This window comes from Callospermophilus lateralis, chromosome 8, assembly GCF_048772815.1.
Source record: "Callospermophilus lateralis isolate mCalLat2 chromosome 8, mCalLat2.hap1, whole genome shotgun sequence".
NCBI classification, from domain to species: Eukaryota; Metazoa; Chordata; class Mammalia; order Rodentia; family Sciuridae; genus Callospermophilus; species Callospermophilus lateralis.
Genome location: NC_135312.1, coordinates 4,271,749 through 4,291,151, shown reverse-complemented (window position 1 = coordinate 4,291,151; position 19,403 = coordinate 4,271,749). Strand labels below are relative to the sequence as shown.

The 19,403-nt window shown below is 49.0% G+C and overlaps 1 protein-coding gene across 3 annotated transcripts in view; it reads left to right on the top strand.

Moving 5' to 3' along the window:
• The first annotated feature begins 4,747 nt into the window (after window positions 1–4,747).
• Tbc1d14 (TBC1 domain family member 14) overlaps window positions 4,748–19,403 on the top strand; it is a 119,088-nt gene continuing 104,432 nt past the window's right edge. For all 3 annotated transcript variants that reach the window (XM_076864944.2, XM_076864945.2, XM_076864943.2), the window contains exons 1-2: window positions 4,748–4,773; window positions 14,185–14,923. In XM_076864944.2, the coding sequence (XP_076721059.2) occupies window positions 14,202–14,923 (722 nt within the window). In that variant the 5' untranslated portion in view covers window positions 4,748–4,773; window positions 14,185–14,201. The remainder of the gene's footprint in view (window positions 4,774–14,184; window positions 14,924–19,403) is intronic.

The window sequence follows — 19,403 nt, the reverse complement described above, 5'->3', positions numbered from 1 at the left end:
CTGGGCCTACATCCCTAGCCCACCTCTGCCTGCTTGCCTGCCATGAGGCTCCATGAGGCCGAGTTCTGCAGACCTCGGCATCAGGCTGCGAGCTGGTGGCAGCAGGTGACCCAGTGTGCCTTTAGTGGAGGTTTTTTGGAAAATTCCACTTCAGGTGTGCTGTGACTTGGAGCCACCCACAAGGGCTCTCTGCTTTCCTAGTATTTGAGCCTGGAGGCCTCCAGTATCTGGTACCTCTTTTATCTTTTGATTTCTTTGGTGCATTATAGCTCTACAACATAGTAGCTGGGTTCATTTTGACATAATCACACATGCCTGGAATTTAATATACTCCAATTCAGTTCCCAGGAGCTCCCTCCTCTCCCTCCCCTCCCTCCCCCTTTCCCCTTTCCCCTACTCCTCCTCTTCTGCTCTTCTGGTCTACTTCCACTCATTTATATAATTAAAAAAATATTTTTAGATGTTGATGGACCTTTATTTTATTCATTTATTTATATGCAGTGCTGAGAATCGAACCCAGGGCCTCTTCACACATGCTAGGCAAGCGCTCTACCACTGAGCCACGACCCAGCCCCTCATTTATAATTTAATTGGTGCTTTGTAGATATACATAAAGGTGGAATTCACTGTTATATTTATACATGCATGCAGTGTAATTTTATCAGTAATTCTGCATTTCTTCTGCTTTCCTGTCCCTCCTCCCTCCCTGTGTCTGGTACCCCTTAAGGATCAATGAGCCATGGCCACAGGAGGTCCAAGTCCTCCCCCATCCCACTCCAGGCCATAGCTGCAGGCTTTGGAAGACCCCTTTCTTTCATTGTGACTTTTTCTTCTAGTCAACCACTCGGGATGCTCTGGAATGGGTGACCTTAGGTTGTGAGCCAGCCCGACCTGGATCAAGGCCCTCAGTAACCTGAGATCATCATGGGGTACCTAGGACAGTTAGAAATGCAGCAGAGATGGAAGGTCAACCACACCACAGTGGTAGGATTCTATTGTCCCCACCCCCAATAGCAGCAAGTGGTAGGCCTCACAGAGATGACAGCCCCTGGGACTGGAGATTTCCCCAGCATAGGGCTCCCCTGGCTTAGCTCGGGACTCTGATGACAAGGCTGAGAGTCTTCATTCCCTGGACCCAGGTGGCTGTGCTTATTGGAGTCTTTGGTCACCCCAGCCACCTTACTAGCACATCTTCCTTATGAATGCAGCATATGTTTGCTGTGGGGAAATTTTAAAGTTACCAAACATACATGGGCAGAAGATGGGCAGCTATGCTCACATATTCCATTCGACATTTTTCCTGTGGATGGTGTTTCAAATCCTTTGATTATACTCAGCATGTCTTATAATTTAAACTCTTCTTCTGGCCTATAATACATTCTTTATGATTTTAAAAGACATTAAAAACTTTTTGACACACACTGTGCCCTATAAATATGTATATGTAAATTTATATTATGTATACAGTATACACAATGTAATAGATACAATATTCTATTGTACATATTTATAGGGTACCAGTGATATTTCAATACAGATCAGGTAACTGCCATATCATCACCTCAAATATTTGTCATTTCTTTGTGTTGGGAACATTCAAAATCTTCCCTACTAGCTACTTTTAAATACACAATTGTTGTCAACCATAGATGCCCTACTGGGAGCTACAGAATGCTGAATTATTCCTAACCAACTGCACTCCTAAAGGTTTTATGATGGCTGCATTTGTCATTCTATTTAGTCAGTCTTCCTGCTTGTTGGACACATTATGTTCATTTTATTGTTGTAAATAACACTGTGGTGACCATCTTGTTAGAAGTTTCTGCCTGAATTTGGGGATAATTTTATAAGGCTCATGCCCATAAATATGTCACTGGACTGAAGGGATTTTGTTGCTGCTTCTTCCTTTTAGGAATGTGCTATTTCTAGGAGTCCTGCTTCCATACATTCGCTGCTTTGAATCTCCTGCAGGCTAGGAAATAGACACCCTTGTTAAAACTGAGTAAAACTCTAGTTAATGGCCGGGTGTGAGGGGCCAAGGCGGCTCCTAGAAGCAAAGTACTGGGCTTTGTGAGGTAGATCCTCCCAAGTCTGGGTCCTTCTGGGTCCATTTCTGGCTGTCTTCTATCCAGAAATTCCTAATACTACCCAATTTCCAGAACCAATCACAGAAAAGCAAATTCTAGGGATTGTGTCCTTAAAATGAGTTTTCTGATGAGGTTCTGACAGCCCTTGTACCAATGGGAAGCTCTTCAGAGACAATGCCCCATTGGCCTTTGCCCTGGGCATGGGCCCAGAACCACGTTGAGTCCTAGCATGGAGTATGGTATGGGCCCAGAACCTCGTTGAGTCCTAGCATGGAGTGTGATGCTGCTACTAATTTTATTCATGCTGTGGACCCTGGTGGCTCAGAACAGGAATCTGGGTGGGAAGGAGGATGGTGAGTGGGTAAGACATTGCGGGCAGAGCTGTGAGACCTGGGTTGAATGGCTTTGCCTCCCAGCCTGTTTCCTCACCTCCAAGATACGAGTCACTGCCTCAGCTTGGCAGGTTATGAAACTCGACCGGCACAGTCCTGGCACTTGGGCTGACACTGGGTGCAGACAAGGCATGAACATGATCCCAGTCAACACCTATGGATAAAGGCCACACCTAGGGGCAGGGAATAGGGGCACAAATATGTGCTGGGGAAATGAGGTCCCTCTGGAGACATGAGGGGCGTGGCAGAGGCCTCCAGACTGTGTGCTGACACCCTGCCCCACTCAACCACAAGCCCTTCTGTCCTTCTCTCTCAATACTCATTGTGGGAGCTCTGGTGCCCTGGCAAGCCTCCTGAGGTCTTCCAGACAACCATTTTCCTTAGAAGAGGACAAAATTGCATACACGAATGTACATCTGTCTGTCCTGGGAACTCTGTGAGGGCAGCAGTTGAGGCTGTGGGCCACTCTAGTGTCCCCAATGCCTAGCATGTGCTCAGAGATGGTTTCCATGGATATTGGACATCCCAGGAAAGGCATCCTCACTCCTCTGAGGGAGGATGAGGTCAGGCTGGAGGGTCTCTCCTCATGGTGGTGAGTTGGCCAACATACATTCTCAATGCTGCTGGGGGCGGGTGGTGCTGTCGGGACTCACTCAGAGGTGTGTTCTCTGAGGCAATGGGCAAGCGGGGAGGAACCGAACTGCTGAGAGGTGCAGGGCTGTTTGCTGTTTTTGATTTTGTCAGACTCAAGTCATAATGAGACTGCATCTAGCAGACATGTGTACTCTTATGACAAAAGGCAGGACACGGGTCAAGTCACAGGGCCAGTGTAAGTGACCATGGACTCCCAAGGAGAGGCTCTGAATCCTGGCAGCAGGCTGGTGAAGGTGAGAGCAGGGCCGACAGAGGGCGCCAAACACAAACCTGTGGACCACAAACTCTAGTTCTACATTCCTGACAATGGCCATTTCTTGTCACTGTATCGTTTTAAAACCCTGAGACTCAGAATTAGGGGTGGAAGGGAGCTGGGGCTCAAGGAACACCATCAAAGCAGGCCTGCTCATCCCAAGTATCAGTTGTAAGAACTGAGCAGGGCTGAGGCAAGTCTGTGTTCCTGTTAGTGCTCAAAACCAGCTGCCAGGTTATTGTTTTTGCTTAAACCACCAGAAATTTAAGCATTTATTATGCACCAAACACTGTGAGAAATGTCTGTGAGGCCTCTCTTGCATTCTATTGAGACCACATTTTTCAAATCTCCACTCTCCTGCCAGGAGACTAGGTACTGAATTTTTAGAACTCTGACCTGGGGAAAAAACACAAGTTAGGTTTCCCTGCCCATCCCTAAGGACAATGGCCCACTGCAAGCTTTCAAACTTCCTCCCACGGATTCAGCTGTAGTCTCTGGAGTTTCCCCTCTAGTAATTATTCAAGCTATGAAAACCCTCAGGACTCCTAATATAAACCCACGCCTTCCGGCTCCTGCTACTGAAGTCTTTGCTTTTGCTATGATGTCCTTAGGATATAATTTCAATCTATCAAATACGAAACTATCCAGGTTGCCGTATTTGCCAGGCACAGGGAAAAGAGCAGCAAATCAAATAAGCTCAGTTTGGCTCAGAGCCTATATTCCATAAGGGGGATGAGAATCAGTTACTTGTGAGATTTCCTAGACATTAACTCAGTTAGGGCCTCACTCAGTCTCTCTCAGCGTTGACCCATCAGGAGGACTTCTCTGAGCCATTTCCCACTCTGTTAAACAGACTTGATCATAGATTGCATCTCTGGAGATTTTGCAACGCTGAAGCAAAATAGGGCATATAAACGTTAGGCCAGTGGTTCCCAAACTTGTCTGCACCTAACACAGCTTTCAAAATGCATTTGCAAAGCCTGTTGCAAATCTCCGGAGGCCACTGGCATGCAGCGCTTTGGAATTTCAAGACTCAGGTTTAAAAAGCAGACAGATTTGGGAATTAAGACAGGCACTGAGTGAAAGCGCAACGAGCGAGCAATCAGAAAAGCCCGTTTTACAGATTAAAAGGCTAAGGCCGGGCGGAGAGGGTGCCAAAGCGCAGTTACGGAGCCACAAACCCCGGACGTGAGGCCGGGTCTTCCACACAGACCACCTTCTCTCCGCCGGCTGAGCCCGGCCATCACTCCCACACACCTGCAGGGAAAAGGCTCCCATCGATGCGCTCCGCCGCTCGGCTCCCCACGCCTGGTCCTTGCCCGTTCGTGCCCCTTCCCCCTCCCGGCCTCTTCCCACTTCCAAGATGGCCGCGGGTGGAGCCGATCAGGTAAGAGCCCCTGTCGGACGCCTGCGGCGGCTCTGCAGACACAAAGGTCCTCTCAGAGCTCTTTCGCAGCTCCGTTAGGCTCTTGCAATAGAAAAGCGCCGGGGATGCCGCTCTGGAGGTCGGAGGCTGCTGGACTGACTGGCTTGGAGCTCGCAACTTCGCAGAATCCGCGGTGGGGGGCGACGGCTCCCGCAGAGGAGCTGACGCAGTCCGGCAGGGGGCGTGGTGACGGGGCGCGGGGCGTGGCGAGAGTGCCTGGGGGCGTGGCGATGGGGCGCGGGGCGTGGCGAGAGCGCGTGGGGGCGGGGCGAGGCGTGACGAGGGGGCGCGGGGCGGGGCGAGAGCGTGCCGCTGTTGGCCGCGGGCAGCTCGCGCGCACCTGCCTCGGATCCGCTGCCTGTGGTGCTTCGGCCGCCCTGGCCCAGCGAATAGCGGGTCCCGCCAGGCTTGGGCTGCGGGCCCACCGGCCGGGGATGGCGTCGCAGCTGCGCTGACTGCGGTACTGAGGGCTCCGCGGGGGCCGGGCCGTGAGGGCGGGCGGGCGCGGGCCGCTGCCACCTGCTGCCGGAGCGACGCTGCCCGAGGCGCGGCGCTGTCCGGACACCGCCGCGCCCCCTCCTGCGCGAGGGCTGCCCGGGCGCGCGGCAGGCCCGGTGGGGGCGGCGCTGCGGCCCGCGGGGAGACCCTGCGGGGACTTGCTCCTCCTCCGGAACTTGGCGGAAAGTTTTCCCCTCAGACTCACCGCTCCTGCGCGCCCGGCAGAGCCGGCCGCTCGGCGCGCAGGACCCCTTCCGGGAGCCCCGGGGCCGCGGAGACCCTGGCCGGAGAGTCCCTGCGGTGGGCGGCCGGGAGGCTGGAGCCCGGTCGCATGTCCCCGCGGCCCGCTATCCAGGCGCGGGGACGGGGCTCTCTCCTGCAGGAGTGTGTCAACGCGGTGGGGCGCGGCCACCGTGAGGACCCTGGCCTGGAGGCTGGCCGACTGGCCCTTGTGGATTCCACAGTGAGCCCAAGCAGCGGGCATTTCAGTGACCATTTCAGCGACTGCTGACTAGGCTGCTTGAAACCATTTCTGTCTTAAAGTTGCATAGAGTACCGTTTTCTCCCGCGTAAAATTGGAAGTTGCTTTGGAAGGTTCTGTAGACAACCATGCACTTTGCGGTGACTAAAGCCACCAGGGAGTCACCATAGTGTCTTGGGGACTGAGTATTCACCCTTCTGCCCTGCCCCCAATCTGTAGAATGTTAGTACCTAGTTTTCTTGGCTTTTTTATTGGGAATGGATTGCCTCCTGGGCACCGGCAGGTACTTTGCAGGAACTGGGCTGGTCTTTACAGCGTAATTGGAACACTTCCTGCTGACCAGCTTATCAGGACAGTACCAACCCAAGTCTCAAGTTTGAGTATGGCTTCTCCCTCCAGCTCTCTTAATTGCCTTCTTAGTTTTTGTATATTTTAGACCCTTGAGATTTTGAGCTCCACACTCTGACTGAGACCCAGCTCTAGGGAACCTGGCTTGTAGCTGTGCTCATGCCAGGGCACACCCTTTGGGAAATTAGAGAACTAAGGTTAAAGGTTGATCTGCTTGGCTTGTCACTACATTGTACAGGTGGGGAATTTGAGGTCCAGAGCGCAGTCAGAGCTGTGCAGCAGGTGCTAGGAGAAATGTTAGCAACAGGAAGAAGCTGGAAGAAGCAGTACCATGAGGCTTCCTATGCACAGAGTGGCTGTTTCTGGGCTTGCTTATGCAAATGTGTTGCTAAAATAGTGGGGCTGAGTTGGCTGGCCCTATCTGGTGCCCAGTGAAGAATAACACCAGCCAACAGCTTCTAGGCTTAGCTCATGCCAGGCATAGTTCTAAAGGCTTTATGTGGGTTTCTTCTCCTAATGTTGTCAACTACCTAATGAAGTAGGTCTAGTATTGTTCCCACTTTGCTACAAGGAAACTGAAGCACAGGGAGGTTAAGAAACTAACCCAGAGTCACACAACTGGTAGGTGGAGGAGCTGGGAATTTAACCCCAGGCAATCTACTTCTAGAGCCTGTGTTATTTTTCCCTTGCTTATTTTTAAAAATTTTCTGTTGAAATCTAACATACATACAGAGAAATATAAAACTTGATTTCAGTTTATTGATTGTCACAAACTTTAGAGCATATATTCTTAAGTACTCCACAGGTCATGTATGTATGGGCTTTGGTGTAGACTTGGTCTGAGTCCAGTTTTCTTTGCTGTGTGATCCTGAATGAGATACTTAGCCTCTCTGAGTCTGTTTCTTCAGTGTTCTTGGCAGGCTTGTGATGATTACATCACATGATGGCCCCTAGCCATGAATAGTACATGGTAAATGCTCAGTGGTGGTATATTAACAATTAAAATAATACATTATGTTGCCTTACATTATTAGGTGGTCTGAATATCTTCTCAGCCTGTTAGTTGCCTTCCAGTTACTTCACAGGTACTTATGACAGTTGGGTTTGGTCATTTTCTAAATGTGGCTGAGACATTTTAGAGAAGAGGGAGCAGTCCATATGTTCAGTCTCCTTAATTTAAAGTGTCCCACTTTTAACTTTTAAACATAACCACCTGAGACCTGTGTAAGTGTCTTGTCTGTTAGGGCTGTGAAGGAGCCTTTGGGGACCCTCAACAGTTTAACCCTTTTTGGCCTTGTGTACTGAGTATTCATGGATGAAACCTGTTTAAATAGCATCTTGGAGGGTACCTGGAAGTTTCCATTTATCTTTCAGAGGTATCTAGGTAACTTTTAAAGAATTATTTTTATCTTAAAGAATAATGCATCTCAGCAACCCTAGTTTTTGTGATTTGTCTTTCCACTGTGCATAATGCACACTGGACACTGTTGGTTCCTTTAGGCATCGTGCCTGATGGTGGAGAGTGAGCACTTGCAGTCAGCTTGGGCTAGACCAGCACGGCTGCTTTATCACATGTCCCCCTCAGACTCAAGGCTGTGATGTGGTAGCAATACTCAAAGCTCTTTAGGAGGTGGTGGAGGTCACCTAGATGGGTGTGAACATTGAGCACAGGGTCCCAAGCGTCACATGTTCCTGGAAGGCAGAGCTAGTATTAATTGTTCATGTAGAGATACTGAGATCTAGCTCTAGCCTGGTCCTTTCTGCCTCAGCCAACACTTTAATTCAAGAATAGAGACTTGCTGCTGGTTGGTGCCTATGAGCCCTCTACACAGCAAGTGGGTTCACATGGAGGTGGCACATACTATGGTTCTCCTCATGTCAGAGGCTGATCATTTCTTCTGACTGGTCCGTGCCTGGGGTTGAGCTGCAGGCCTGGTACAGCAACCATTCCTGGGAGAAAGCTGACAGTGCCACCAGATTTTTTCCCCAGGAAACACAGAGGACCCCCCAGAGGCACATGTTGGGGACAGAAGACTGGCAGGGGGAGCAGCGGGAAGGGGCTGCCATGAGACCTGGAGTAGGTCACGCATCTGGCTCAGCTAGGTGGTGTTTCCTGTGTGAAATGCAGTCTACTGTCTCCCCCGTGGCCATAGTAAGCTCTGGAGGAGGTGCCAGCTGTCTGCATGTGGCCTTTGTAAGCAGCAGAGCTTCTAGGGAGCCAGGGAATTACAGACCTGGGGTCCAGTGCTGACCTTGGCAAGTCACATGCCTCAGTTTCCTTCTCTGTGCAGTGGGGATAATACTTAGCTGATGGGGTTGAGCCAGGATGGTACATTCAGAGTTGAGAATGAAGCCCAGGACTCATCCAATTGTAGTTTCATGGTGATAACTGGGTGTGGGTGTCTGATGTACAGTCCTGGTCCTGTCTTCCTGCAACTTTAGCTCTGGGAATTGTATGCCCTTAGGCCATGACTGAGTAGAGATGGTTTGTGTATGCTTGACCCTAAAGGATGAGGATCTGGAAATTGGGCATGGCTGGGTTAGGGGAGTCTCTGCAGCCAGGGTAAGTCCTCTGTCCTTTGAAGGTCAAAGTGAGCAGTGTGGCCCCTTGCTGATGGGGTTACAAGCAGGTTAATCCCCTCAGGACCATCCAGAGAGGAGCCTAGAACAGGAAGGACTGCTCAGGGCATGTGTTCTGGGCAAGGTGCTAGATAAGACATCAGCACATTTGGCAGCAGGCTTCTCCCTGAGGCTGCCCATGAGTATGTGTTTTTCCCTTTGAGGACATAACTAAATCATTTGGTTTGGGTTTCATAAATGGTTTTTTATTTATGCAGACTTTCATCAAGACCCAGTCTCACTGCTTTTTAAAGAAAAGAAAATCAGACTGTTGCTTCTAGGTGGGATTGCTTCTCACAGCCCTGTCCAGAGTCACCAGTTGTTCCAGTCCTTCAGGCAGTTTTCCTTTTTGCCTTGTGCAGAGCTCAATGTTGGGGCAGGCACATCAAATTCAGATGGTCTTGCTGAGTGGAATAAAAACAGTCTTCCTCTTATCCACATTTCACATCTTGCATGTTTTTTTCTTGTCCGGAAAGTGATTAATCATTGTTAGTCCTGTGTTGAGTGCCTGCCTCCCTGGCAGGGACCGCTCCTTCCTCCCTGAGCTGACTGAGCTGAGGTTGCTCAGGCCACTGTTGGTGCTGCTGGGAAGTTAAGGATGTGGATTTGGGAAGACAAATGTGATAGGAAGGATTATGTTTCACTTTCCTGACCATACAGTATGGACAGTGGCGCCTCACTGTCAGGTCTGGTACCCAACGCGATGTAGGAATGGATGGCCATAGCTTACTTAGTTGCTTGTGTCTGTTGTCTGTGCACGTTGTCAGGAACCCCATGGCAAGGGTTTTCTTCCTCCTGTTGCTGCTTCTAGTGCTCATCTTGTTCTTGGAACATAACCCAACTCTCCACAGAGGTTTCTTGGTTGGGACTGCCCCTGAAACATGCCCACCAAAGAACTTAGCAGTTAGTAATATTTAATTCAGCAAGTAATCCATGCTAAGTTTTTGGCAATGCAGTGGTGTCTAGAAATGAGAAAGACTATGCCTGCCTGAAACTTGGAATCCATTGAAGAGAGACATGAAAAAAGGCATAAAATCTAGTTGTTTTAGGTGGGGTGTGGCCAAAAGGATTCAGGAGGAGGGAGGTCCTGTAGCTCTTGGGAGAGATGGGGAGGGCTTTTCAGGGGAGGTAGACTTTGCAGGCAGTGATAGAGTGGCTCCTTGTGCCACATACTGCTGGAGCCCAAGAACCCTGGTGGCCTGGGTGGGAAGAGTGCACTTGAGAGTGGTCCCATTGCATGTCAGGGCCGAAGATGCTGGTGCACAGGAGGCAGAGCCTGTGGGGAGATCATTGCTTATTCAAGCAGTCTGTGTTTAGAATGCATTTGACTTGGAGGCAGGTCATTTGCCTCTGGCCATCTTCCAAAGTCCACCCCGTAGCCTTGTCTCTGGCATGTACCTTGTTCATACAACCTGTCCCTTGTGTGGTATCAGCAATAGGCAGGTGGCCTGAAGTACAGCTTCTTATGGGGTTAGAAAGGATTGAAGACACCTGGCCTTGGTCTTGCTGTGTGTTGGAAGAGGAGATACCTTTTCCCTTTTAGGTTTATTTCTCTGAAGACCAACACTCTGTTTCTGAGGTTTAAGGAACTTAACCCAGACTTGGAACCAATAGAGGCCTCAAAGGTCTCCGGACTTCCCTAGAAGTAAGGCCCTGGGGCTGCTATCCCCAGCTTCCATGGTAGAGGAGAAGGGAATAGGACAGAGGCTATACCAGTTGGCTGAGGGCTCTCAGCCCCTCTTCCTTCTTCCCTGTGCTTTCTTCTTGGTGAGAATCTGAGAAAGGGTCCTTGGAGTGCCATGAGTGAAACACAATTGTCTCATTTAACCAGTTTCCAATACTGCAGACATAATTGGCTGCCTTGTTTGCCCAGGCACTGATTTTCCTAGGAAGAGTAGACTTGCTACATGTTCCTGTCCACTCAAATGCCAGAACTTCTTGTGGGCAAACTCACATCTCTTCTGTAACAGTTTAGAGCCATTATTTGTAGGTCCTATAGCTCTTTCTGTGGCTTGACAGTTGAGGGAATGGCACATTCCTGGGCACCTACTGTGTGTCAGTGCTGGCTGACTGAGCTCTCACCAGATCTTATTTCTTTTAACTTAGAGGAGCCTGTGAACAGTGTGTTGCTGCTTGTTGTACTGTGGGGAAGGAGGGAAGGTGAGATGCAGAAGGGTGCAGCACCTCATCTGACCTGTGAGCCCCCCACTACTTAAGTTGCAGAGCCAGAACTGCAGTGTTGGAGATGCTCAGCCGTGTACAGTGTCAGGATTTCCTCTTCTGTTTATGGCTCTTTGCCAATTTGATCCCTTGGAGTGTTGATGGTATTTTGATAACTTTAATTACCTTTAACATTGTCAAAGATAGCTCTTAACTGTGATTTTTTTTGGGCGGGGGTTGGGGTTGTATTTTTCTTTCAGTTAAGAAAGTGTAACCAGGCATGATGGTGCAAGTCTATAAATCCAGTGACTTAGGAGGCTGAAGCATTAGGATCCCAAGTTGAAGGCCAGTCTCAGCCACTTAGTGAGGCCCAAAGCAACTTAGATCCTATCTATCTCAGAAGATAAAAAGGGCTGGGGACATAGCTCAGTGGTTAAGTGCCCCTATACCCTCTACTCCCCTTCCCTGCCCCCACAAAAAAAATATGACTTTCAAATTTATGTATGTTTGAATATACCTGCATCTTCCTTTGTGAATCCTGTTATTCATAACAACTTGAGGGGTTTTCCCAGATCAGGGAACATAGAGATACTGTGCAGTGGCCTTGCCTTAGGGGAACACGTGGCTGTGGACTTAGGATAGAAGTTCAGAGCACTGAGCCTTGCACAGACTTGCACCATTTTATACCTGGTGAAATGATTCCCAGATCCTTTTGGAAGGTTAACTGAGTATTTGCTCTATAGGTTTAAGGAATATTTTATTTTTTGTAGTGCCTATGAATTTCACTTTTGTGTCTATCTCTAATTTTGTCTGTTTGTTTATCCTGGTGTAGTATAGTATAGTTTTCTAAGAAAAATTGATAATCAATTAGTACAACACTGGGATTAAATAATCCTTCCTACTCACTGGGTTATATTTCATGTTTTTATATAGTTCAGTCTATTTCTGAATTCTGCTTTTTGATTCATTCCTTTACTTTTCTATTTTTGCTCCTGTGCTATGCTGTCTGAGCAGCTCCTTCAGTTTCTAGGAGGGAGGGAGAGAGGGAGGATACTCCCCTCCCCCTTTTCTGCCTTTAATGAATTTGCTTCTGTCTTGGCACTGACTCCTGAACTTTCAGAAGCTAAGATAACAGCCCTGGCTGCCACTACTGCAGAGCCTCAGCCTCACCCGGATGATAGCAAAAGGCCTCTGGGCCAGGTGCCTATTCAGTGCTTTCTTCCAAGGCCTTTGGTGGAGCTGGGACCAGAATATAGGAACGTCTTGATTGCAAAGTTCTGTCTTCATTCTGTTCTACTCCGGGGTGTGGATTTCAGTGCGCCATCTGAATTCTTAGGGTTTTTTTTTTTTTTGGTACTGGAGATTTAACCCAGGGATGTTTAACCACTGAGTCACTTCCCCAGCCCTTTTTATTTTTTATTTTTGAGACAGAGTCTCACTAAGTTGCTTATGGCCTTGCTGATTTGGTGAGGCTGGTCTTGAACTTGTGATCTTCCTGTCTCAGCCTTCCAAGCCTCTGGGATTACTGGTATGTGTCACCACACCTGGCTGAATTCTTAGCTGTGACATTTTCAAGACAAACAAAAGGTAACCTGACACAGGTTAGGATTGGCAGTCTGCTGTGGGCTCTTCTCCAGGCTGTTTCATGTATCCTACCATCCCTCACTTTAGGCCAGAGCACTTTGGACATGGCCTTGGATATGTATGTGGCACCAGTGCTTTTGACTTTTCTTGTTCTAATTTTGATCTTTGTGGTTCCATTACTGGTGGTTTATCATCACTGAGCTATCCTCTCAACCTGGGTTTTATAACCCTATGGTAGCCATACTAAACTAGGCAGAACCCTCTTTGGGGCCCACAGATTGCAGCTCTGCCACGGGGTAGCAGTAGGATCCTGGGCCCACTTTTAAGTCTCTTGGCACCTGGCTTCCACTGTGGAAAAGGGTTGGCATGTCCTGCCTATGAGGTAAGTGTGGCTGTGCTTATAGCAAGACATGGCCAGCTCAGGCCTGGTTGTGCAGTGTCACTGAGATGGTCTATGTAATTCTTTTTGCTCTTTTTCTGTCCTAATGAAGATATCTTGATTTTTGTGCTACCTAGTAATGAGTAGAACCTTAACTTATTTGTGGGTTGTGAATTCATATACTTTTTAAAAAATTTAAAATTTTTAAAAATTCTAGTTTCATAAACATTTGACAGTGGTATCCTATTTATCATTTGCCCCCCTGAATTAGCTTTGTGTAATTGTGACAAAATACCTGAGATAACAACATGAGAAAGAAAGGTTTATTTTGGCCCGTAGTTTCAGGTTTCAGTTCACAGTCACTTGGCTCTGTTGCTTTGGGCCTGGGGTAGCATGGTACATCCTGGCAGGAGTACATGGTGGAAGAGGCTTCTTCCCCTCATGGCAGCCAGGAAGTAAGAAGAGCAATAGGAAGAGTCCCAATATTGTCTTCAAGGCACACTCCTAGTGACCCAAATTCCTCCCTTTGAGCCCTGTTAGAAATAACCAGAGTGCCACAAGGAATCCAATATGAGCTGGGAAGTAGCTCAGCAAGGCAACTTTACCTCTACCAGGAAGGCGTGCTCTGGAGTCTGGCTAATAAGCCCGCTTAGGTGGGCAGTCCTCCAGTTTTATCCCTAATGCTGCACTGCCCCTTGCTCTGACAGGAGGAGTTCAGGGTTATAGTCTACACAACTGGCTAATTTTAAGATTGGGGTGGGCAAAGGGAAGGACTATAGTTAAAATGGCTATGATTGGATCTTACCTCCCAGTTAAGGCTAAGCACTCTAGTAGTAGAATGGTTAATGGACCTCTGGACTTTCTGTTTCTCACAGCCCTGCCTCCCAAAGGTGCCACCATTTCCCCAAAGTGCCATAGTTTTTAGACCAACTTTTCAACACATAGACCTCTGGGGACATTCAAATCCAAATTATAGTATGCTCCCTGACCCCTAAATAAAAAAGAAAACTTCCTTCCTGCCTAGCACAGTTCTCAGGTTCCCAGCACTGTCCTGAGTATCAGAGATGTGACTGGTGGGGTGACAATGATGAAGATAATGATTTTTGCTTTAGATATATGCTTTGTTTGGGTTCATGTTAACATTCTTGATGTGGTTGGTTCTGAATCAAAATTTGGTTATGTGGGACTCTTTGCATGGCATCCCCCTTTAGAAGGGATGTCCTAGTAGTGAGCTGTGTCTGAGGAATGGCATCTGTGGGTCTTATGTCCACTTTCCTGATTTCTGTGTCTTGTGTTTTTCTAGTTTCTCCTTGGACCAAGATGACTGATGGAAACCTTTCCACTTCCACAAATGGCATAGCCTTGATGGACATTCTGGATGCTCATCAGGGAAAACCCCTTCAGAACCTGCAGCAAGTGAATGCTAAGGGGTCCAGATCCCTCTCAACACCTGAGTACGGGCCCAAGTTGAAACTTGGTGCTTCAGAAGACCGGCACAGCCTTCAGTCAGTGGACTCTGGCATTCCTACCTTGGAGGTTGGCAACCCAGAACCTGTCCCCTGTAGTGTGGCCCTTGTGAAGAGGAAGCAGTCGGAGTCAGAGCTTGTCCCTGAGCGGGCCTTCCAGAGTGCATGCCCGCTACCATCCTGCACACCTCTGGCTCCCAACAGTGCAGAGCGTGAGCAGACTGTGCGGAAGTCCTCCACATTTCCTAGGACAGGCTATGACTCAGTGAAGCTCTATAGTCCCACCTCCAAAACCCTGAACCGTAGTGATGATGTCTCCATCTGTAGTGTGTCTAGTCTTGGCACAGAACTGTCCACCACGCTGTCTGTCAGCAATGAGGACATCTTGGACCTCATGGTCACGAGCAGCTCCAGTGCCATTGTGACCCTGGAGAATGACGATGATCCACAGTTTACTGATGTCACCCTGAGCTCCATCAAGGAGAGCAGTGACCTGCACCAGCAGGGCTGGTCTGATGGAACCGAGGAGGGGAGTAAACTGAGGATACTGGCACCATTTAGTAGTTTCTTTACAAGGTAATGCTGTCTGTGTCACTGTGGAGGAGCTGGACTGCAGACCTATCGCCTTATTCTGGTGTAATGTGTGTCATGTGTCCTGGTTGAGCAGGTGCTGTGTCCTGCAGACAGCCATGCCTTGCCCAGCAGCATGGGAGTCGTGTGGGTCAGATCTGCTGGTGACTCTATCATTCGTTCCTCCCTGTGTCCTTGGCTTCACTTGCATTCTTTGTCACTTTTTGGTCTCTGGCCTGTTGTACCTATGGGTAACTCATAGGTGGTCATTGTCACCAAATCAGCAGCTATAGTTTGAAGCCTTAGGCTCTGAAGGGCCCTTATCTAATGACTTGTTTTTGGGGTCACATGATGACTGCAGATGAAGTGACATCAGTAGTAATAACTCACATTTTTAACCCTGTGCCCTCTGGCAGAGACCAGGCTGGTCTATCTGGGTGTCCCAGTTGTGGTCCTATTCTTGTGCTTATGCCTTGGCCTGGTCCTGCTGCCACTGCACTGCAGCCACATGCGTTCCCTTCTGTGTTAAGTCTGGCCTGTATACCCACTTCGTGGCACCCTGTCCCCAGTTACCACACAGGCCTCCTGGTGTGTCTGTTGTCCCCAAAGTCCTAGGAATTGGCTACTTTGGCTATTGCCTCTTGCTTGTGCTCTCATTCTTTTGTTCAGGAAGCATCTGTGTTTGAGGCCCTGTTCTAGGTGGGTCGTGTGGGGTAAAATGCGATTGAAATACCTCAGGTCATGAGGTTATTTCTATTGCACATTATCCCACATAAACCCATGTGGCTGCAGTGCAGTGACAGCAGGACCAGGCCAGGGCATAAGCACCAGAACAGGACCACAACTGGAAAACCCAGATAGACCAGCCTGGTCTCTGCCAGAGGGCACGGTGTTAGAAATGTGAATTATTACTACTGATGTCACTTCATCTGCAGTCACCATGTGACCCCAAAAACAAGTGGACACATCAGTCAGTCACAGAAGCAAGTATGATCTCCCAAACTCTGGAGTGCTGTACAGAAGGGCATGGAGCCAGGAGAGTGTGTGTGCAGGACTGCCAGCAGCTTCACAGCTGCTTTTTGGGGGCCTCTGGGCCCAAAGCTTCACAGCTGGAAGCACTTGTGGCCACCCTGGCTGTGCACATGCCCCTGGAGAAGCCCATGTTGGACCTTTGCTGTACTGGGTGATGTGCTGGCTGGAGTCAGCTGGAGGTGTCTGACTGGGCACACAGTCATTATTGCTGCCTCAGTTGTTTCATCAGCTACATGCAGGACATTGGATGAGTCTAAGACTAGCCCTGAGTGATTTTAGCCACCTTTTTTTCTCTGATGTGCTGACAGGTATCCTGCTGCTCTAGTAGAGTCTCATCCCCTCCGAGGCAGGTGCCATGCTGTGGTGGTGTGATTTTCATTGGTGGGCTGTTTTTAGCTTTCCCCATTTATGAATACCATAGGTGCCTGTTAAGTGTGGCTCTCAGGGGAAAGGGCCTGGAAAACAGGCCTCCACAGTCCCCTGGGGTCCTTAGGCTATCTAGGAATACTTGCTTGAAATGGGTGGTAAGAGAAAGAGCTCGGCTTTGGAATTCAACAGACTGAACCTACAACTTAGCTGTGTGACCTTGAACAAGTTATTTCACCTCTCTAGTCGTTTTCTCATCCTAACATAGCATTATTAAGAGCCTAGCACAGAATGCCTGTCACGTGTTGATTCTGCTCTGCCCTTACCCTTGTTATCCCCTACATTACTGTGCCCAGGACTTGGCTTCTCCACCTGGGGGTGGGATTAAGTGGGTTAATGTGCAAATTTGTTGTGGATCCTGACACATGGAAGGCTTTACCTCTCTGTCACTTGGGATGATTATGGCTGCGCCCTGCTCCTCTGTCCTGAAGGACCCGAGTTGTCTGTTTGGAACCTCTTCCCTTTTTAGGGAAGCTGTAGCAATTATACAATTTCTAGATCCTTTCCAAAGCTGCTGTTTCTTGAAAACCTTCCTCAGGTGTGGGTCACAGAAAACAGTGTGTCCTCTTTATTTTATTCCTTGGTTGCTGTCTCCTCATCCTTGATTTGATGACTGTGACATTGTTACTGACAGCCAGGCTAAAGTGCTTTTGGGAGCAAGTGGAATATGGCAACAATGAGTCAATAAGTGATACTGTATACAGAGTCTACAGGGTGTTTGTCCTGGGTTCTCAGTGTTAGAGAGGAGCTTCAGCCTAGAGTGACTCTGAAGGAGGGGGTTCTGGGCCTATCATGTGTGGAGCCTACTGAACATTTGTAGGTGAGTAAGTGGAGTTACAGAGAATGCTCCAGAGCCTCCCCCAGGCCTGGCCTGCAGCAGGAGCACCGGAGAGTGTGGACTATGTCAGTCTTTGTGGAGAGCAGGGCCAGGGCTGGAGCTGGTCTTCTGTGGACCCCAGGCCTTAGACATCTGCCTCTTCTCCTGGCCCTTTGCCCCTGCTTTCTGTTCTCTTCCTCCTTGGTCTCTATGCCATAGAAAGACATGTGGGTGGTGTTGTGGGAGGCTGGTCTAGGAGAACATAGTTTAGAGGAAGAGGTGAAGATGGTCAGGGAGCTTGTGACTGGAGGGAGCAGAGCTTGATGAAGTGACCTGAGTGAGATAGGAACAGAGGAGTGACAGGGCGACTGGCTGGGCCTGACCACTGTCCTGCTGAAGCCACAGGCCCAGCTGCCATTTGTTCTTCCTTCCCCACACTGTAACAAACACCTCTGAGCCAGACTCGACCCTGAGCTGTAGAGGGAGTCCTGGTCCTTATGCAGCTAGCAGCCCAGTGGGGGAAACAGACCAGCAGCTGGGGGCAAGGCTGGGGGTGGCACTGCAGTCAGGAGCGCTGGTTCAGGGCTCACACCAGCTGGGTCTCACTAGAGCTCTTCTTCTTAATCGCTGTGTGACCTTGGGCAAGTTACCTCTCTGAGCCTACTGTGCAGGGTTAGAGACCAAGTAGGCTAAACATCTGCATTCCTGGCCCTCTTCCAGCAGCAGCTGTCTGTGATGCTAACTCTGCATGGTTTTGTTTTGTTTCCTAAAGCTTTCTCTAGTTCCTAATCCTAGATCATGCTGAAGGTCAACCCATTGCCAAGTTAAGTTAGTGCAGGACCTCTCCAGTGGCCCATGGTTGACATTTTGGGACAGATGCTCCTTGTTGTGGGTGGCTGACCTGTGCACTGAAGGATGTGTCACAGTATCCCTGACCTCTGCCCACTGGATGCCAGTGGCTCTCCCTGCACGACATGCCCAGACATGTCTCCTCCAGGCATTGCCAGATGTTTGGGGCAGGAGGTGGGAAGCTTGCAGAATCACACAGCTTTTGAGACCACAGAGCTAGCAGGTTGTGACTGTTGATGTTGAATTGCTTCCTCGAAGGAAATTTTCTAATGTAATTTGAGCAGGGTCCTCCTCTTGTTAGGAAGGGAGGGACTGGGCTGAGGGATTCCCATGAACCCAGTGTGGTATTTGTCTAGAAACCCCACAGCTAGTGAATGAGGAGGTGGGAGCTCACTAGTGGTGTGCTTCCTTTCCTCAGGAGCCAGGTTGGCTTCCATGGATCTGCATTGATCTAGGAGGCATTGATTAGCTTTGGTCACATATGTCCCCATTCATATAGTCCTTTATTAGTTCGCAGAGCTGGTTATGGAGGCTCCTTTGCTGGGGGAGAATGTTTAACCTGAGGTTGGAGAACGTGGGGAGCTTGCCAAAAGAAGGCTTCAGTGGGGGCAGGAGGACAGCCTGACCGTGTGAGGCACCTGCTTCCTGCATCTCTGAGAACCCTTCTGAGTTATAATTTAAAGACAGAGGTGGGAGAGTGTCAGTTGAGAGCTGGGCTGCTCAGCTCTAAGTCTGATCCTCAGATCTGCCATTTTATACTGTGTGACCTTAAGAAAGTTACTTAACCTCTCTAGGCTTCAGTATGCACTTGGGTGACACAGGGCCATTTACACCTATCATAAAGAGCTAATGTGAGGGTTAAATGGGAAAATACATGTAAACCTCCAGCATACCAGATACCTGTGTGCAGGCTGGATTTCATGCTGTTCTCTGTTTTTGTTGGTTCATGCACACACACCCTCTCCCCTTGTGCTGGGGATTGAACCCAGGAATGCTCTATCCTTTCTATTTTTTTTTTTTTAAGAGAGTGAGAGAGGAGAGAGAGAGAGAGAGAGAGAGAGAATTTTTTGATATTTATTTTTTAGTTATCGGCGGACACAACATCTTTGTACGTGGTGCTGAGAATCAAACCCGGGCCGCACGCATGCCAGGCGAGCGCACTACCACTTGAGCCACATCCCCAGCCCCTATCCTTTCTATTTTTAATTTTGAGACAGTCTTGCTGATTTGCCCAGGCTAGCTTTAAACTTGTGATCTTCAGTGGCTGGGATCACAGGTGTGTGCCAGTGCTTCTGGCTTTTTTTCTTTTGGTATTAGGGGTTGAACCCAGGGGCATTTAACCGCAGAGCCCCATCCCCAGCC